Raw genomic sequence first — 18,148 nt, forward strand, 5'->3', positions numbered from 1 at the left:
TTCTTACAGCGCCATTGTCTTTGGGCGATACTGACCATCAAGCGGTCCATTTGCTCGTCCGCAAACCGATATAATAAAAAATAAATTTTATATACGTACACAAATAGTACTGATGCTTAGCATGAACATGTTCTATTCCAACTAATTTATAATACCTAATACTGGTAACTACAGTCAGCACTCACAATCACATTATTAATTCTGACAGTTAAAGCCGAGTGTCGTTTCAAACATTAAACTAATGGTTTCATTCCTGCTGCTTAAAATGTTGATTTAAATAATAAATTCATAATTGAAAAGGTTGTTTTACTTTTATAAATTAAATTGACTGTAATAAATTGTCTTTTCACCTGCACCAAAAATGAGTATAGAGTCTTGGGTAGAACTGATTTTAAAATTCAGCTGCAATATTTGACTCCCTAACTAGAGTAGGTAGAACCTTGTCAAATAAGAAAGCAAATGAATGAGGTACAGTGAGCCTTCAGCAGTTTGAGATCGAAGCGTTTTCATAGAAGCAACAACAGAAGTTGGCAAAAATTACGGATCAATTGCAAAACATGCATAAATGTCTTCTGAAAACTATTAACGTTTCGTAAAATACACTCCTAGATATCCGCTGACTTGAAATTTGCAAAATTGCCAACACGATATTGATTTCGAGTCAACCCCTGTAACATGCGAGTACATAACTCACGGACTTCCGTAGTGTTGACGTACTAATTCCACAATTTTACCTTCAATTACGACGAAAACACGAAAGTCAATGAATTTATCTTGTTTGTGTTTTTTTTTTGAGTCAAATGTTGCAATGGTTTTGACAAATGAGGTTTTGTTAGAATCAAATAGTGTTAGTTTAAAATAATTTGTTTGCCTTTGTTTTTTTTTAAAACAACTGCCTAATCTTTTCCAATAGACTTTTTTTTCTCTGTTGTTAATCATAGAGTTGTTAAGGCATTCAATTGTTCAATGTTTTATCTTAATCAAAAATAATTGATTTGCTTAGATTTAGAAAAAGGTTTTACTCTTCGGCCTATAATTAAAATTCAATAAGGTGGTTCAAAATATTCTCAAAGGAATTTTGTATTTGAGACATTTCCGAATAGTACTAACAGTAGTGCAACGACCGCTGATTGATGAATGATGACTGAATGGGTTCAAATTTGATAACTTCGACTTATTTTTCTTTGCTCAATATTTCATTTCAATTTCATTCATATTAGTATCAAATTGGATTATACGCGACTAGAAGTCTAGATTTTACTCACCGAAATTTTTACCTGTCTATGTTATGTTAATGTTATAATGGCAAGATATAATCTTTACCTGTACCGTCAGCCAACTTATTCGACCAAAAATATATAAAATTATAAATAGTTTAACGACGTTTATTGATCCAGTCAGTTTGGTTTCTATCATCAATAAAATTTTAATACACTCGTAAAGTTTTAGTTGATGTTACTTTGTGACGTAAATGAATCGTTTGACGTTATGTTTTATACTGTTTTATATTTTTAACATAACATTTATTGAAATAAATATAGGCGAACTTGGTTAACCTTACAAATCAAAAAGGTACTCTATCTAGCAGATCTCCTTGTCTCAATCGATCTTTTTTCTCTGAAATTAATTGATTTGTCTCCTTATCAAGGTCTGGGCTACCTCAATGCCAATTTTACTACCCTCGATTCAATAGTTTAATTTGGAGGTAGACTACAGATAGTCAGTATAATGTCGGAGATATCAGGTATGATAATAGTACTATTTAAAGTAGTCTGTCCAATATTGTAGGATATTATGTGTGTTTGTGAGAAAGCGTTGCTCATGTCGCGTATTGATTATTTATTATAAGTAACCAGGACCCTACTCCGCAGTGTTGACACTGACCTTAATATATAGCACTAAGTTGCTTTAAAGAAAAAGCTTCTCGTAATTTGCCGTCTACGTGTGTTCGTGAGACTATTTGTCTGTGTGTGCATGGATATATGTTACTTTTGCGGAAGCTTAATTGGAACAATTAATTGATTTATAATAAACAGATGTTACCAATGTATCTGTATCTAACTCAGTTTCATCTGAGTAAAATGGTGTTAATTTGATTACAAAATAAAGGATCCTTGATTCAAGCAGACTTGCACAAATAAACAAGTAGTATAAAAGTTTCCATTGGTTTGGATTGTACGAGTTAAATACATTTCAATTACTTTTTTATATTAAGTATTATGCTTAAAAATCAACGAAAGCTTTTGTTTCCCCTAAAAAATTTTTTATTGAGTTATACTCTTTATTTATCAATATTTTAAATTAATTGCTGAACCTAAATGTCTAAATGAAAATTGGCAACATCCTCGCATTACAATGCACATATACATTTAGCTCTTCGACATCAGCTCGTTGTTAATTTTCACATAAAACCAACCATATAAAAACACCTGTAAATTAATTTGATTATTCAGACGCGATACGGTTAAAATATTTTTTGTTGATATTAATCTAAAAGTGTTAATAGTGTGAGTTACTGATACACCAAAGGTGTGATTTGATGGTGTTCAAATCTTGGTTAAAGAAAACATAGCAAGTTGCGAGGTGTTGAAACCCTGTGTGGAAGAATTACGAATTCGTGTAATGTAATGCGAACAGATTTAGTATTCTACAATACGAAAACAGGTTCCAAATATGAAACATGGCAGTAATACTACAAAGGGTTGTTATAGGGGTCAATGACACAGCGTAAACGGTTATAATCGTAGCAACCGGACAACAAACTCATTTAGACTCGGTTATAGAACCCAGAACTATTTCAGGGTTGAGTTGACTAACTTGTTAAAAACAATGGACTAATTCAAACAGTACCTGCGTAATAATAGGAAGCGACCGAAAACAAAAGAAAATTTATTTATTTTTTATTTCAGGATTTTAAACTTACAATGTATAAGTACTTTTAATATTTCACTAAAGCCAATTCCTAATCAAGACGCTAGTATGCTCCAGTAAATAGCCGTCTTATACAAACGAATATGATATTCAAGTAGAATTCAACACAGGAAAAGGCCTACCAAATGTATAGAAATCTGGATCCCATGATCCAGTTAAAGTTCGTTGACTCCCCAACAATAACAATTTAGCTTGTATATGTGGTATACTAACTCCAGTCTGACTGAAAACGCTGACACAAATAGATCTGAATTGGTTATTTTTCGGAAATGAATACTTTCAAAAGCACATTCAGTCTTCTGTGATGAATTAATTTTTGTATTGTTATAATTGGTTCCAGGATTTACAAAATGCATTACTTTATTTTTTATACTGCTTTGAAAATATACTGATATTTAAGTAAATATTTGATTTGAAAGGAATTTTGCTTGTTGAGTCGCTTGCTTTTATAATTCGAATCGAATGATTTTCCTTGGAAAGATAGATAGGATATTTTTGCTTTATATTTTATTTGGAAGAAACATTATATAAACACAAAATTTATTTCAAACCTAACCTATTTTGTTAAACTTTTCAATCTAAACACAGGAAAAAGAACAGGTAAAAATGAGCCGTTGAAATAAATCCGGATTCGCTTAATTAAAAGGCAGGTGTCGCCAGACAGGTCTTAGGCCATAGAGGACAATCATTTTGAAAGTCTTAATATAATTTGAATTGAATTAACCTTCTACACGGAAAGTTGTTTTAATGACTTTGCGTAGTAACAAACGAGTTTCTTTATATTATTTAATAATTACGGTGAATTATTAAATAATAAGTTTTTAGCGTCGTTTTATTTGATGACTTTTTCTGAGCGTAAGTGGCAATTTTTTTGAGGAGACACGAACTGATACCTTTTATCGTTGAAACAATACTCGTTAACGTAAAGCTCATAAACAAATTTGCGATTAAATTACATTGATTTTATTTTAGTGTGTTTCAGTTGTTCTTTTTCCTATTTTCATTTCCGTTTGTGAGATTTTGACGATTAATAGAACGAGGTTCTGAATTGTCCTTCTAGAAGAAGAGCATGTTCTCCAATCCAACTAGAAAGCTTAAATCTTAATTGCATTTCAGCAATATTAGGTCTAGCTAACCACAGAGTAGAATTATAAGACAAAGAACAATATTGTAAAATTAATTACCATTACATTTAGTGAATTTAAAATTATTAACTAAAATCCTAGAACTATCGAATGGTGAATTACGTTTAATCGACAATAATACGCTTAAGAAATGTAATGAAAATACTAAACCGCAGTTCCATATCTAAGTATTCAGCTTTCTAGGTCAATACATGCTTAGTTTGAAAGTACTAAAGCGCTGGATTAAATACCTTTTATGGCTAATGCTTATGGAGTTCACTCAGTCGGTTCTTTGAATCAAAGGATAGTTAGAAATGAGGGAATTTCTGGATTTATATCATTGCTTTATATATAGCAATCAGATAGTATTTATCACAGATCTATCAGATATTGTTAATTTTAATACCAAATCAGCTATACTGATCACAAATGTTAAAACTCAGAATATTGAAACTGTCGACAGGATGTCAATATCGAACAATTACAATGATGTATCAATCGATCAAATATGGACGAATCTAAATAATCAATGAAGCAATATTATTTACTCATTCATGTACTGTTAGCAGATATGCTTGATCCTTTTATTTGTAATAAACATTTTAAACAATTGTGAACAGCTCTGGATTTAAAAGCTCGGATGCCCTTGGGCAATTATGAAGAGAAGGTCCCTTATAATTTTTTAATTTTTAAAATTAACAGTAACAACCTTGAATAGTAAGCGTTTTCATTTAAGTAACGAGGAGACTAATGACATTGCTTATTTCTTAAAATGTAACAAAGCATGAAACAAAGTCCAGACTATAAAACAAATCTGATTTACAAAACTTATAAAGAATTGTATAAACACAACGTCAAATTGTCTTAACGATGGAAGTCTTTACTATACTGATATCATAAAGCGGTAAAATATGTTTGTTTGTAGGGTAGGGGGTTTTGTAGCATTATGATCTTCGGAACTAATGATACAAATTAAAAAAAAAATACTGTTAGAAAGTTACACTATACTTGTGTGCAATGTAAGTCGTATATCTATCAGATCATTTTCTTTTTTTATAAATTGCACCTGGGGCGGGTCGCTAGTATCATTATAAATGTAAATTGCCTTAAAAAGAGTCTCATTTTTTTGTTCGTGTGACATTGATGAATGTCAAATAATCAATTTAATGATTAGTTTATTTAAAGATCACGACGTTTGAAAATTGTGACTTTATTTTCGAGTAAAATTATATTTTTACTCGACTACTAATTTACATAAAAAAATTATATTAAATTAGATTTGTTTATTACGTCACGTGAAGTTTGTTCGCATTTAACATAAGCGTCGCCTCTTAGTCTGGGCCTAGACATTTGCGACCTCGCTAGCAAACTACTGTAAAATAACCGATGCTTTACAATTGATTCTAGAATATCTATATATATTATGAGTCAATGGCTAAAATACGTGAATCTCAACAAAAGATTTTCGGGTTCAAACCCAGGCAAGCAGTAAATTTACGTATGCTTAATTTGTGTTTCTTCAGGTTTATCCATAAACCCCCATTTGAGCAGCATGATGGAATAAGCTCCAAGCTTAACTGTGGGATATTTACGGACTATTTAATATTAAATAAAAACGAAAGTGAAGATCTCATTAACGGATAAAAAAAAACTTTTAATGCCTGAGAAAGGCATAGTTGATTGTTCCAAAAAAATAATCTCGCTAAATTAATTCTAATTATTTCACACGAGCTATTGTCAAAATTTAATTATTTATAATGGTGTAACGTTAAAATACCTAACTATACTATACTAAATTACTCTGCATTAATCTTATATTAATTCAAATAAATCCAGGTCAAGCTATTTGTAAAGATAAGTAATGTTTGACCTAGATTTTAAATTATGGCTTGGAATTTCCAGCTTATAATAATTTAAAGGTATTCAGCATCCTCTGTTTGTCAAGCGATTTTCTTTTCTGTTCTTTGGTTGCTTCAATGTTATAAATCTATACTAATATTATAAATGTAAAAGTTATCTGTCTATTACTCTTTCACGGCGAAACCACTGAATTATTTTTTCTATGAAGTAAGCTTGACCTCCATGAAAGGACAAAGGTTTTTCCCCTAACACCTGATGACAGCATCCTAACAAGCAAGCAAAGACGCGGGCGACAACTAGTAAAAAAATAATCATCATCATCATCAGCCCGCATTCGTCCACTGCAAATGCACGCCACTGTGGTCTTTCTTCGGCAACTCGCATCCAGCTCCTGCCAGCCGTCTTGCGCAAATCGTCACTCCACCGTGCCTGAGGACGTCCTACACTACGTTTGACGAGACGCGGTCTCCACTCTAGAACACGTTTTCCCCAACGGTTATCGGTTCTACGACAAATATGGCCGGCCCACTGCCACTTCAGCTTACTAACCCGGTAGGCTATGTCGATGACTTTGGTTCTCTGACGGATCACCTCATTTCTGATGCGATCCCTCAGAGACTCCGAGCATAGCCCTTTCCATAGCACGCTGAGCGACTTTAGCCCGGTGGACCAGCTTTCGGCTCAGTATGTCATAACGGGTAGGACGCACTGGTTGAAGACTTTTGTCTTAAGGCACTGTGGGATCGACGATGTGAAGATTCGTCGTAACTTCCCAAATGCTGCCCAACCTAGCTGAATTCTTCTATTCAACTCGTCCTCAAAGTTGTTTCTAGCTAATCGCAATGTTTGCCCGAGGTAGACATAATTTTTGAACAACTTCGAAGACGGTACCGTGTATCGCAATCGGTTCCGGTAGAACATGTTCATTGAACATGACCTTTGTTTTATCCAAGTTCATCCAGCTCATTCAGCATTTGTTGTAGGTCCTGCAGCGTTTCTGCCATGATGACGATGTCGTCTGCGAATCTCAAGTGAGAGATGTACTCGCCATTGATGTTGATGCCACGCCCTTTCCAGTTCCGCGTCTTGAGCATGTCCTCCATTGCATTAGTGAACAATTTGGGGGAAATAACGTCCCCTTGTCTCACTCCTCGATGCAATGGTATGGGATAAAAAAAAAAAAAAATTATAAATGTCAATGGGCGATGGTGACCTACTATAAATATGTCCTCATCTTAAATCAAAAATTTCAAATCGAACCCAATACAGTTTCAACGCAATTAGTCATTTTTCACGAAGAGTTTTCCTGTCTATAAAGATATACTTCAAAACAAACTCGAAGCTCACCACAAAACACGAGCGTAAAAAGTCAAAAAGTTATATGCGACATTTACTGTGACAATTAAAATATTTAAGAGGTACTAACTTCGCAATAGCGTATCACCGACATGACAAATCGGAATTTAATTATGTCCCGCTGACAGTTATTGCTGGTTTCACATAAGATAAAGTCATTATCGAGATGAATCACGATTACATTACGCATCGCATAATACCGTGAGAAGTCGTTTTGCTATGTCAATCAACGTGTATTTTTCTTGTAATAATTATCTGAGCAAAAAATTATTTATTGAATTTTTATTATTTACACTGAAATCATTTAATTTCATCTTTATACCGTCTATAACTAGTTGCCCGCCCCGACTTTGTACGGTTAAAATAAATATTAAAATTTCCATGTTGCTTTTGCACTTCTACTTCAAACTTCAAAGAACAAAGGCTTTGTACGAAAGCTCCTCCCATTTTCTCCTTAAAGATGAAATTTTCAAAAATTCTTTCGTGGCGGACGCTTCCTTTTTGAAGATATAAATTTCAAATTTATAGACTTAATATTTTTTTTTGTGCGTTTTTTGGAAGACAAAGTATTTTATAAGTAAATACAGATATTTAAAAACTTGTTTTTTTTTTTTAATAAATAAATTATGGTTAAATCATAAATTAAATTATGTTTAGATAAGATATATGCCATTATAAAGGTCGTAACATAAGGCAAGCATGACTAATACAATTTTATATAAACAATTTCTCTCGTCTGACGTTGAATGGAAACATCGCGAGGAAATACAAATCGGAAGTAATTCTGTGACGTATTTCCATCAAAGCGAAGCGGATCATCGTGGAAAATTAAACTTTGTATTCTTCAACTACAAAGAGAACAACAGCGCTCTTCTGTAAGAATCTCATCTCGGTTCAAATGCATTTTACGTGTGAAATATTAAAAACTAACTTGACGCATTGAAAATAAAGCAGGCCATCCTTCCATTTGGGAAAATTAACTTCACAATGCTGATTCGATATTGACATATTTGCCAGTTTTTTATATTAAGTTTTCCCGCGAATTTTTCTGTTACAGTAAAGTGAAAGAATAAATTATAAGTACAAATTAAGCATATAAAAGTTAAGGTGTCTGGGGTTTAACCAGGGATGTTATGGAACTCCGTTAACGTAACCAAAACTACCGGGTATCCGAAATAAAAATCTATCCGTAACTGTAACCGAACAAAACCGTAACGAAAACATTTAACGTGATTTTGTTTTTGCATAATGTTATACTTTAAGAGACCAATTTAAATGTTAATTTGTTTATTATCTGTGATTATAATTGATATCTTGTGATATTTTATTTTACAATTACTAAATAATCTAATATCCGTAACTGAAATCATCCGTAACCATCGGATAATCCGAAATAATTTCATATCCGTATCCATGTCCAGATCCGAATTTAAATATCCATAACATCCCTGGTTTGAACCCACAATAATTTAGTTATAATAATTTTACTATATAAGGAATACTCTTTAAATGCTATTATTATAATTAAAAAAAAAACATACAGCGACAAAAACCCTTTAAATTTCAATACTGTACATACATTTACATATATTATATATCGCAACAGTGTTAAACGCGATCACACCTTTATAGGGTTCGCTACCCGAAGGGTGGAACCCTAGGCCTCCGCCGTCTGTCCCTCTGTCGTTCGCAATGTTTTATCTTTAGTATATCAATAGCTGGTTTATTTTTTAAATTACAGATCACGTGAATTGTTGCTTTGTGAAAAATAATAATGACAACATCCTATATTTCACAGACATAAATGTACTTTATGCACAAGTTCGACTCACGGTTGGCCAGATTTTAATATTACCGGACTTTACCAAAGAGTTGCAATTATCACGGCCACAGACTAAATAAAAAAGCTATAATCGCGGTCAAAACCAGAATTATATGTAAACAAAAACCCCGATAAACTATATGTGTCAGGTTTTAAGCGAATATTATTTACACAAACGAACAAAAACTTTTGTAGATTAAATTCTAATTTCAAGGTTTACGTGCAATTAAAATTAGCTTCTTAACGTACAATTATTTATTATTAATTCTTATTTATTAAATGTAATAAAACAGGTGCCCTTGGTCAAATAAGTTCAACGAGTAATTTTTAAAGTGACAAAATAATTTCGTACGCTGGTGTGACATCAGCTTTCGATTTGCACTTCGAATAGTGTTGTGCATGAGATGTGAAAGTGTACGGAACACTATGTGCTAGTGTATCAAACCAACATGGGTCTACACAAGCGAGAAAGTGAGTTATTTAACTAATATCTTTATTACGAATATGTGTTATGTAAACTTTTTTTTTTTTTTATTTTCTTTGCGTGTTAATGTTTCACACATTAGCACTTTTTTATTTTACATACGACGTTTTTAAAGTAAATATCTGCATTCGTATGTGTGTGTTCATTTTTATAATTCAGTATTCACAGTAAACGTAAAATAAAATGTATACCTATGTGTAATTTAATAACTTTTGTATTATTGACTTGACTGACATTTTGTATTTTATTTTCTTTCAGGATTTATTAATAAATTCATATAAGTATCTATCTTTTTGAACAGTCCGTATAATACTAGTGATTTAGCTTATAGTACATTAGTGACTTGTTTGTTTTTGTAGATTTTTATAGGAGATAGAATTGGGTTTATAAATGGCCTTCAAATTCGGCCTTAAATCAGAAACGATTGAACTGCAAGAAATGAAAGCGAAGCAATGACAATCGAATGAATAAGTCTTTTAATTGACGTTAAGTCAATTTTGTCATTTTCTTTCGCTTTAATTTTTTTTTGACGAGCAACAAATGTCGTGTTCAACTAATATCGAATCAATACGTCAAACAGAAAAAACCAATTAATACTAATATAATAAACGCGAAAGTAACTCTGTCTGTCTGTTACGATTCCACTGCAAAACCACTGAACTGAATTTGATAAGATTTATTATGAAACAAACTTGAACTCCAAGGAAGAACTTTGTGCAAGTCCGGGTCGGTACCACCCACTCATCCAGGTATTCTGCCGTCAAAAAGCAATACTTAGTATAGTTGTGTGCCGGTTTGAAGGGTGATTGATCCAGTGTAACAAGGGACATAACATCTTAGTTTCTAAGGTTGGTGGCGCATTGGCGTTGTAAGGCACGTGTAATATTTTTTACAGCGCCAATGTATACGGGCAGAGGTGACCACTTCATATCAGGTGGCCCATTTGCCCATCCGGCACATGAAAAAAAATGGCTACTTTTTATACTTAAAACATATTCTATATTACAAGTATTTAATACGGGATATTTACCATGTTGTTTATTTTTATTTGGTGGAGCTCGATATTTCGACATTATCTACGAATTCATTCGTCTTGTTCATGAGACTCAAAAGAAGAAAAAAATAACCATGTCAATTTAAAATCTTTATTCTATGTTATATTCCTTTAATGTGACATCTCTTACCCGTTACATTACGTAGATTTTATACTTTGAATTCGTATAACTAGTCACCGTTTTTTAATTACATTAACACCCTATTGCCCCCACAGATGACAGAAGGGGCTCGTTCATTTCTCGCTCAGTGAATTGAATTGCAATTCAATGGGGAAATGCTAGCATTCCTGCCAGCATTACTGGGACTCATTATTTGAAAACCATTTTTAATATACAAAAAAATACTTTATATTATTATTAAATCAATCAAGTGAACTTATAAATATTCTAAATCGTAAATTAAATAGATTAAATTAAACTTACATTAGAAAGTAGATTCCAGTGAATATAATCGACAAAACTCAGTTACTCTTTTTCGCCCATTCATATACCTATGTAGTTAGTAATAAATGTGTTTATAGTTGTTTTTCTAATATGATTTTATTTGTATCGTATGGAATGGAATATATATTCTTCGGGTTGACAAGGAAATAATGCCTTTTGTCAGTATGTCTTATTTGCACAATTCGTGCAAATAAATTATTAATGAACACTTAAATTCATATGACATTAGTAAAAATTCTGACAGTGAAACTGAAACGGTCTTCATCTTCTGTTGATTATTGGTTTATTGTTTTTTTCGCTTTTGATTCCGCAAAGTCAATAAATCATTCTTGGGGCAAGGTATCCGTTTCTATAATAAAATTGCGCAGACGTTTTTAACTTTGCAGATTCATAAATTCAAATCATTTGTAAAAAATACGTTGGTAAAGACGGCATATTATTCGATACAAGATTAAATACATGATAAAAAAGCGTGGAGTTAATGCTTTTTGACTCCAGGCAGGAGACATAACATACATATATAATTGTATTTAACTAACATGACTGTATTTTAGATTTCGGTGGCATTACAAAAAAGACTATAAGAGATTTAATCTTGAGTAGAATAGTACGTTATTGATTGACGTTTATTTCTTAATAAAACTAGCTATTCATTATACATTTAGCCTTCTTCTGCTGTGTCTTCATTGGGTTCTCATTCTGATTCGCCAAATTTGTCTGCCTTGGGTTGTCGGGTCGTTGATCTGAGCTCGTTGCAAATCTTTTGAAACTGTTCACCATCTGACTTGGTTGGCCTCTGCCCTTTTTCTTTTCTTCTTTTCATTATATATCTAGTCTGTTGTAAAAAATTTAACAATACGTTTCGTAATAGTGTTGCCTTAACAAGAGCACCGTTGTCACGTGCATTGTTATACACAACATAGCATCCGCTAATGAGACGGTCATGAGACATATTATACTTGTATACGTTTATATCCTTGAATGTTGAATAGTCAACCTTTAAATATAGTTTTAGAATTGCTGCAGATGAAATTCTAACCAAGTTATATGATGATATATGATGATTTGCAGTACTAGATGAAATACAAGCTCAAGTTAAGCACACGAAAATTCTGTAGTTCTTGGACTTGAATATCATGCCTTGTTATTGGTTAATTTCATGTGTTTTATCTGTTGTGTCATCAAGGTCGATAGGGCACTACGGCAACAAGATCTGCAATTAGATTTTTGGAAGACACGTTCTACTTACTGGTGTCAATGAACGATATAAATTAGACTACGTGTTAACAGTTTTGAAATAAATTCAAAATTAGAATATATATTTTAAAGTTAAAGTCTACTATGTTATTTAGTTATATTATTATTATAAATTACAATATGTTAACAAGTTTGTTCTACATGTGATTGAGATAGCTAAGTACGTATCGGAAAAAAATTATATTTGCCAAATTTTGCTAGACACAAAAATAAACCTTTTAAGAAAGGACCATTACCCTCAACGATGGGCAACTGTTACAAATTAAACGTTCCTTAGCCATAACAAAGCCGGATATGAAAACCTAAAAAGAAAATTAGTTCATAAGTAAAGCCGCATAATATAAGTATGTTACATAATTTAAAGAAACGTCTGTTTTATTATGAGACGCGACGTGCGGAGAATGCCCGGTCGCGAGGAAGGTCGCTCGATCGATACTCAGACTCAGCAGGCTTAAGACTTTTATTAAGTTAAAGACTTGAAAACTAAGATGTCTCTCGTGTTACACTTTGTTTTTTAATGACCAGTAAGTAGCTTATATTAAATTAAGCCAATACTAAGTTTTCAAGTACATAATTTGTGATCATAATTTCGGGGTTTGTCTTGATGAGGTTTGTACAATCCCGTTTAGATATTAACGATACACGTATTCTATAGCTAAGCAGCAATAGCAGCGTGTATTGGTGTGTTTCAGTTTCAAGGGTAGTGAGCCAGCGAGATTTATATTGTACAGTGCCAATGTCTATGGGCTGTGGACACTTACCATCAGGTGCATTATTAAGGAGTTTTCCTAGGTAGATAAGTTAGGATACCTAGGTAGTCTTTTATAAAAAAAGTGTGCTAAGAAGAAAAATAGATCGAGGAAACCTTTTGTCGGATGAAATTCGACCATATGTATATCTGTAGTCAATTGCAACCACTAGAGAACAACAGCCAAATAAACAACATTTGACATCGAATTCACGCGATATCATTGGCCGAGAGCTTGAATAATCAATGAAATTCATTATGAATTTTCGCAAAAATGGCGTCTTGGACATTTTGAATTAAAATTAAAGTGGATGTAAGTAGTCAAGTAGAATAGTGTTGTATTATAAATAAAAACAGATTAATCAAGAATTGTTAGTAATATATGGCCGAGCTATTAGCAAATAGCAAGATTCGTAAATTTAAGGTTTGTTTATCTTCATTATTTCTTTAAGGAACAGTCATTGTAGTACCATGGTTGTATATTGCATTATGAGTTAGCCACAGGATAAACAGATAACGAATACACTCTAAATATATAAGTTTACAATATTTTCATTCGTTTACATTTGGAACCTTGACAAAGCGTAACAGTAATCAATAAAAATTATGATTGCGTTTCTATCGTATGAGCTAATGGAGCATAATGCTCCACAAGGCTGTCAACTTCAAAATTTTTTGCAGTCTCTAGAGCTCTATTGGCTTAGAAAAACATTTTTTAATGAATTTATGCCAAATATAGGCGGTCATTAACTAAAGAAATGACTATCTAATTTAACTCTGACGTTTGCGCACCATCGTTGAAGAAACTTCGCGAAATTTCGGTTCCAGTTTCAATTATTAAATCATTTATTTGTAAAAATATACTTTCCTATTGAGATAACAAGCGAGAGCAATCGCTTTACAACTCATAGGTCAATTTGCTTCAAGCACATCCGAATTTGCTTTTATACGTCCTGGTTTTTGGTAATTGAATTTAGATCATTTTCAAATAGTTTGTGTTTTCGATAATTTTCAGCATTACAGACAAAAAATATGAAGTTCCTCCTCCCCCTTGGATAACAGATAGTGATTATGGAAAGATATATTGATATGGAAGAAGATATCTACATGAAAGAGGGAGTAGCATAGTTAAATTATGACGCTGTTGCATATTATGAATAAAATACTCTGCGACAAAGATTTCGGTTCTTCCTATAGCATTTGACCAGTGTAACCATAGACTGCTAATTGAAAAGTTAATGACTTTTTTTTTTGTTATATGTATGTGGCCGGGCAAATTGGTCACCTGATGGAAAATGGTCATCGCCCATAGATAATGTCGCTGTTTATTAACAATTCCTTACATCGCCAATGTGCCACCAACCTTGGATACTTGGTGGCTCACTCACCAACTTCATCTGCTATGATTCTATTTGCACTTGGGTGTATCCCAAGGGTCTTATTTAGGTCCCCTTTTGTACTTCAGACTAAGTTAATTGTGTTCATTCCTTTCTATATCATATGCGGGTGGTACACAATTTATGTTGAAAGTTACATAATTAAGTGTAACTGTATCTCAGTAGTTGAACCTACATGGTGGTTAGCAGTATTTTTTTAGCCATGAAATGAAAAGCGGCCAAAAGCTTAACTCTTTCTAATGACTATTATGCCTTTAGTAATGAATAGAGTCGTTGGTAAATAATAAATATTTTATTTTATTAACTAAACTAGCTGCGCCCGCGACTTCGTGCGCGTTTGAATTTAACAAAAAATTATTACTGTAGCCTAAGTTATGCCTTATTGCATCAGTTATCTGTCAGTGAAAGTCCCGTCAAAATCGGTCCAGCCGTTCCAGAGATTAATCGAAACAAACAGGCAGAGAAAAATAAAAAAGAATGATATTTTGGTATATGTGTTACTGTAAAAGCTCGAACTACGGTAAATCTTAAGATTTTCTAGTAAAACCTAAGATTTACCGATTATGAATGATAAATGTCCATAAAACTTTGGGATTCGAACTTTTACCATCATTCACTTGGTAAATCTTAGGATTTACAGTTAGGTTGGAATGGTAAAAGCCGAAAAAGTCGTCCCTTTATAATAAATTATAATAATAATAATAGAACATTTATCAACTCATGTCGGTAAATCGTAGGTTTTACTGGAAAATCTTAAGATTTACCTTAGTTCGAGCTTTTACAGTAACATATGTACCGTGTATACATACATATGCATTTAGTAAAAAACGGTTATTTTAATATTACAAATAGACACTCCAATTTAATTATACGTTTACGACTTAAATTCAATTGAACACATACGTAAAAGAAGTTTTGAGCATATTTTACGAATCATTAGATTGACAACCCTATACGTCAAGTTCAAAGCTCATGTTTATAAATGCATTCTGCAATCTAAGTGGTATTGCTCAAAATAGCTGAATACTTAATTGCATACCTCACGAACGTTTTCCAGTTTAATTATTAAAATTGTAAGTAATGATGTAATATCACACACACGTTTAAAATTATTCACAAGACTGTTCTGCGTTAGGCAGTCTTGTGTACTAGACCGACGGGTCTACTTGGATTGCTTGGGTTCGAATACCAAATTGGTTAACCATAGACTTTCATGGTGGCGCAACCTCGATAAGTGCCAAGGATGGCTATTACGGAGGTTGTATAAGCCATCCTCGAAGTGGATGAGAGTCCCATTGGTCCTCCCCCAGGAAACGGGTGAATTTCGAAGACTTCCCTTTAAAAATTGAGGTTGGTTTATATAAGACCTTAGATTCCGAGGTGACTTTAAATTAAGTGTAAGTGTACTGTTATTTTTAAACGACAACATTTATATCAACCAGACGATCACATTACAAGCACCCATTGTTAAACTATATGGGTATAAAAACATACCTATATATGTAAAATGACAATACTCATTGTAACAAAACCAAAATATTGTGTAACGGTTATGTCTTCAGAGCTGTAATGGTGTACGGAACACGTGTTACGTGCTCGTAATATATTTTGTCATTTGTACATAGTGAGATTGGCGAGGGGCGATTTGGGTTTCTTGTTAAAGCAGTGTTCTTTTTATGGTACGACTTTGTGTCGGTTTTCAATAGGATTTTATCGTTAACTGCCTACGTTCGGTGTAGCTAGCTTCTAAGGTCATAGATCACGAGGTCGCGTGGTCAAACTTCTGGGCAACCAGAGCCCTGAACCCGGAGTCTGGAAGTTGGCAGTTTTTATAACCCCCATCACGCCTATAAATTGGCTCACAACCGATATAATATTGCTGCTGGGCGACTGACATTTTTGTATCCAGTTTTTGGAAGCCATTCGGTTATCGCCTTGCTCCACCTGTCCTATTTTTTCCGAGCCAGGTGTCCAAGTCTATTTGTAATTCCATTATAAGGTTCCCAATGCCATTGAGAACACGTCCTAATACGACGCTTTAAGATCGTAAATATTGAAATAATAGAAAATGGTATATTGTTCGGATAACCTTTTCTCCGGCGTAATAAGTAAAAGTCCCATTGCTGGGCTAAGGCCTCTTCTACCTTCGAGGAGGTTTGGAGATAATTACACCACGCTGCTCCAATGCGGTTTTATGTACTCACGTGGTAGAATATCATTGAAATTAAACACATGCAGGTTTCCTCGAGATGTTTTCCTCACAAATTTAGCACATCGAATTTCGGTATCACACGTCAGATTGCATGTTTTTGAACCCGCAATCATCTCAGCTTACCGCGAAGTAATTAAATAATTATTCCATCGTTTTTAGTTGAACTCATGCAGGTATATTTATGAAATGTTATCTGTAAAAAATAATGTATTTCTTATTAAAATAAATAATTACATAAGCGAATATAAATACGCTTCACTTGCCAAAATCAAAATTAAAATATACTTTATCTAAGTGGGCTTTTACAAGCACTTATGAATCGTCATTTAACAAACTATATCAAGTAATGTAAGTAACTATACCACCGGTTCGGAATGTAGATTCTACCGAGAAGAACCGGCAAGAAACACAGTTATTACTCTTTTTCAACATCTAAAAATATAGTCATGTTAGTTGAATACAATTATATATGTACGTAATATATCCTTCCTCATCAAGCATTAACTCAGCGCTTTTTTATCATCTATATAATCTTGTATCGAATAATATGCCTTCTTTACCAAAGTATTTTTTACAAATTATTTGAATTTATGAAACGACAAATTTAAATAAAATAAGCGAGATTTAATTAAACAACTTACAAAGTCGGCTTAGAGACAAATTTGGTCGTCGATTTTATTTTATTTTTTAATTTTTTAATTATCGTATCGATATGAAAGTTTACAAGTATATGTAATTCGACAATACCGCGATGATGGTGCCATCTGATGATGAGGCCAGGAGTTGGTTAGTGTAATTATTTAGTGGTCACTAGTAAAACATTCAGGTTTTATTTACGAGTACGATTTACGAGTAGTAGTTTTATCCTTCTTTTGTGATTACTAATACTAATATTTGATGTTAGAGCATTTTTATTTATTGTTCCCTTTTTTAATAATTAATGTTTAATTTTACCAGAAGATTCGGAAGAATTTAAAGATATTGTTTACGCTTTTGTCGTTTCGGAATTCATACATGATTATCAGGTAACCTAAAACACTAAGATATACAAAAGAAATAGAATCATCTGAATATTATTTAAGATGACAGTTTTCATATAATCACTTGATGGTAGAGTTTTGCCCGTCATATAAATGGATATTATTTGGTAGATACATCTGTTAAGTGGTATACTTTTTAATTTCAAATAAAGGGTATATACGTACTGATTTGTAAATTAATATGTTGGTGGATTTTAACATCAAATAAAAAATACTCTCTAAAAATATATATAAAACCCTATTTGAATAGAAAAAACTCCAAAGGACAATTCGACCTTGAAGTTAAACAGTCCTATACAAAAGAAAAAAACTACACTACGGTATGCAGGAAACCTACAATATTCAAATAGGCTTTTTGACAATGAGACGTGTAGGCAGTCTGCCCGTAGGCTTATCGCCTTATTGCTTTATAGTCGGT

General features: G+C 32.8%; 1 protein-coding gene across 3 annotated transcripts in view; it reads left to right on the top strand.

Moving 5' to 3' along the window:
• The window catches only part of LOC113402312 (protein Fe65 homolog), a 91,574-nt gene that overhangs the window by 36,203 nt on the left and 37,223 nt on the right, over nucleotides 1-18,148 (top strand). The window contains exon 2 of one of the 3 annotated variants that reach the window (XM_026642531.2): nucleotides 9,387-9,564. The exons of the other annotated variants lie outside the window; for them this stretch is intronic. Within the exon in view, the coding sequence (XP_026498316.2) occupies nucleotides 9,543-9,564 (22 nt within the window). The 5' untranslated portion in view covers nucleotides 9,387-9,542. The remainder of the gene's footprint in view (nucleotides 1-9,386; nucleotides 9,565-18,148) is intronic. 3 annotated transcript variants of the gene reach the window in all.

Source organism: Vanessa tameamea, chromosome 22, assembly GCF_037043105.1.
Source record: "Vanessa tameamea isolate UH-Manoa-2023 chromosome 22, ilVanTame1 primary haplotype, whole genome shotgun sequence".
Classification (NCBI taxonomy): Eukaryota; Metazoa; Arthropoda; class Insecta; order Lepidoptera; family Nymphalidae; genus Vanessa; species Vanessa tameamea.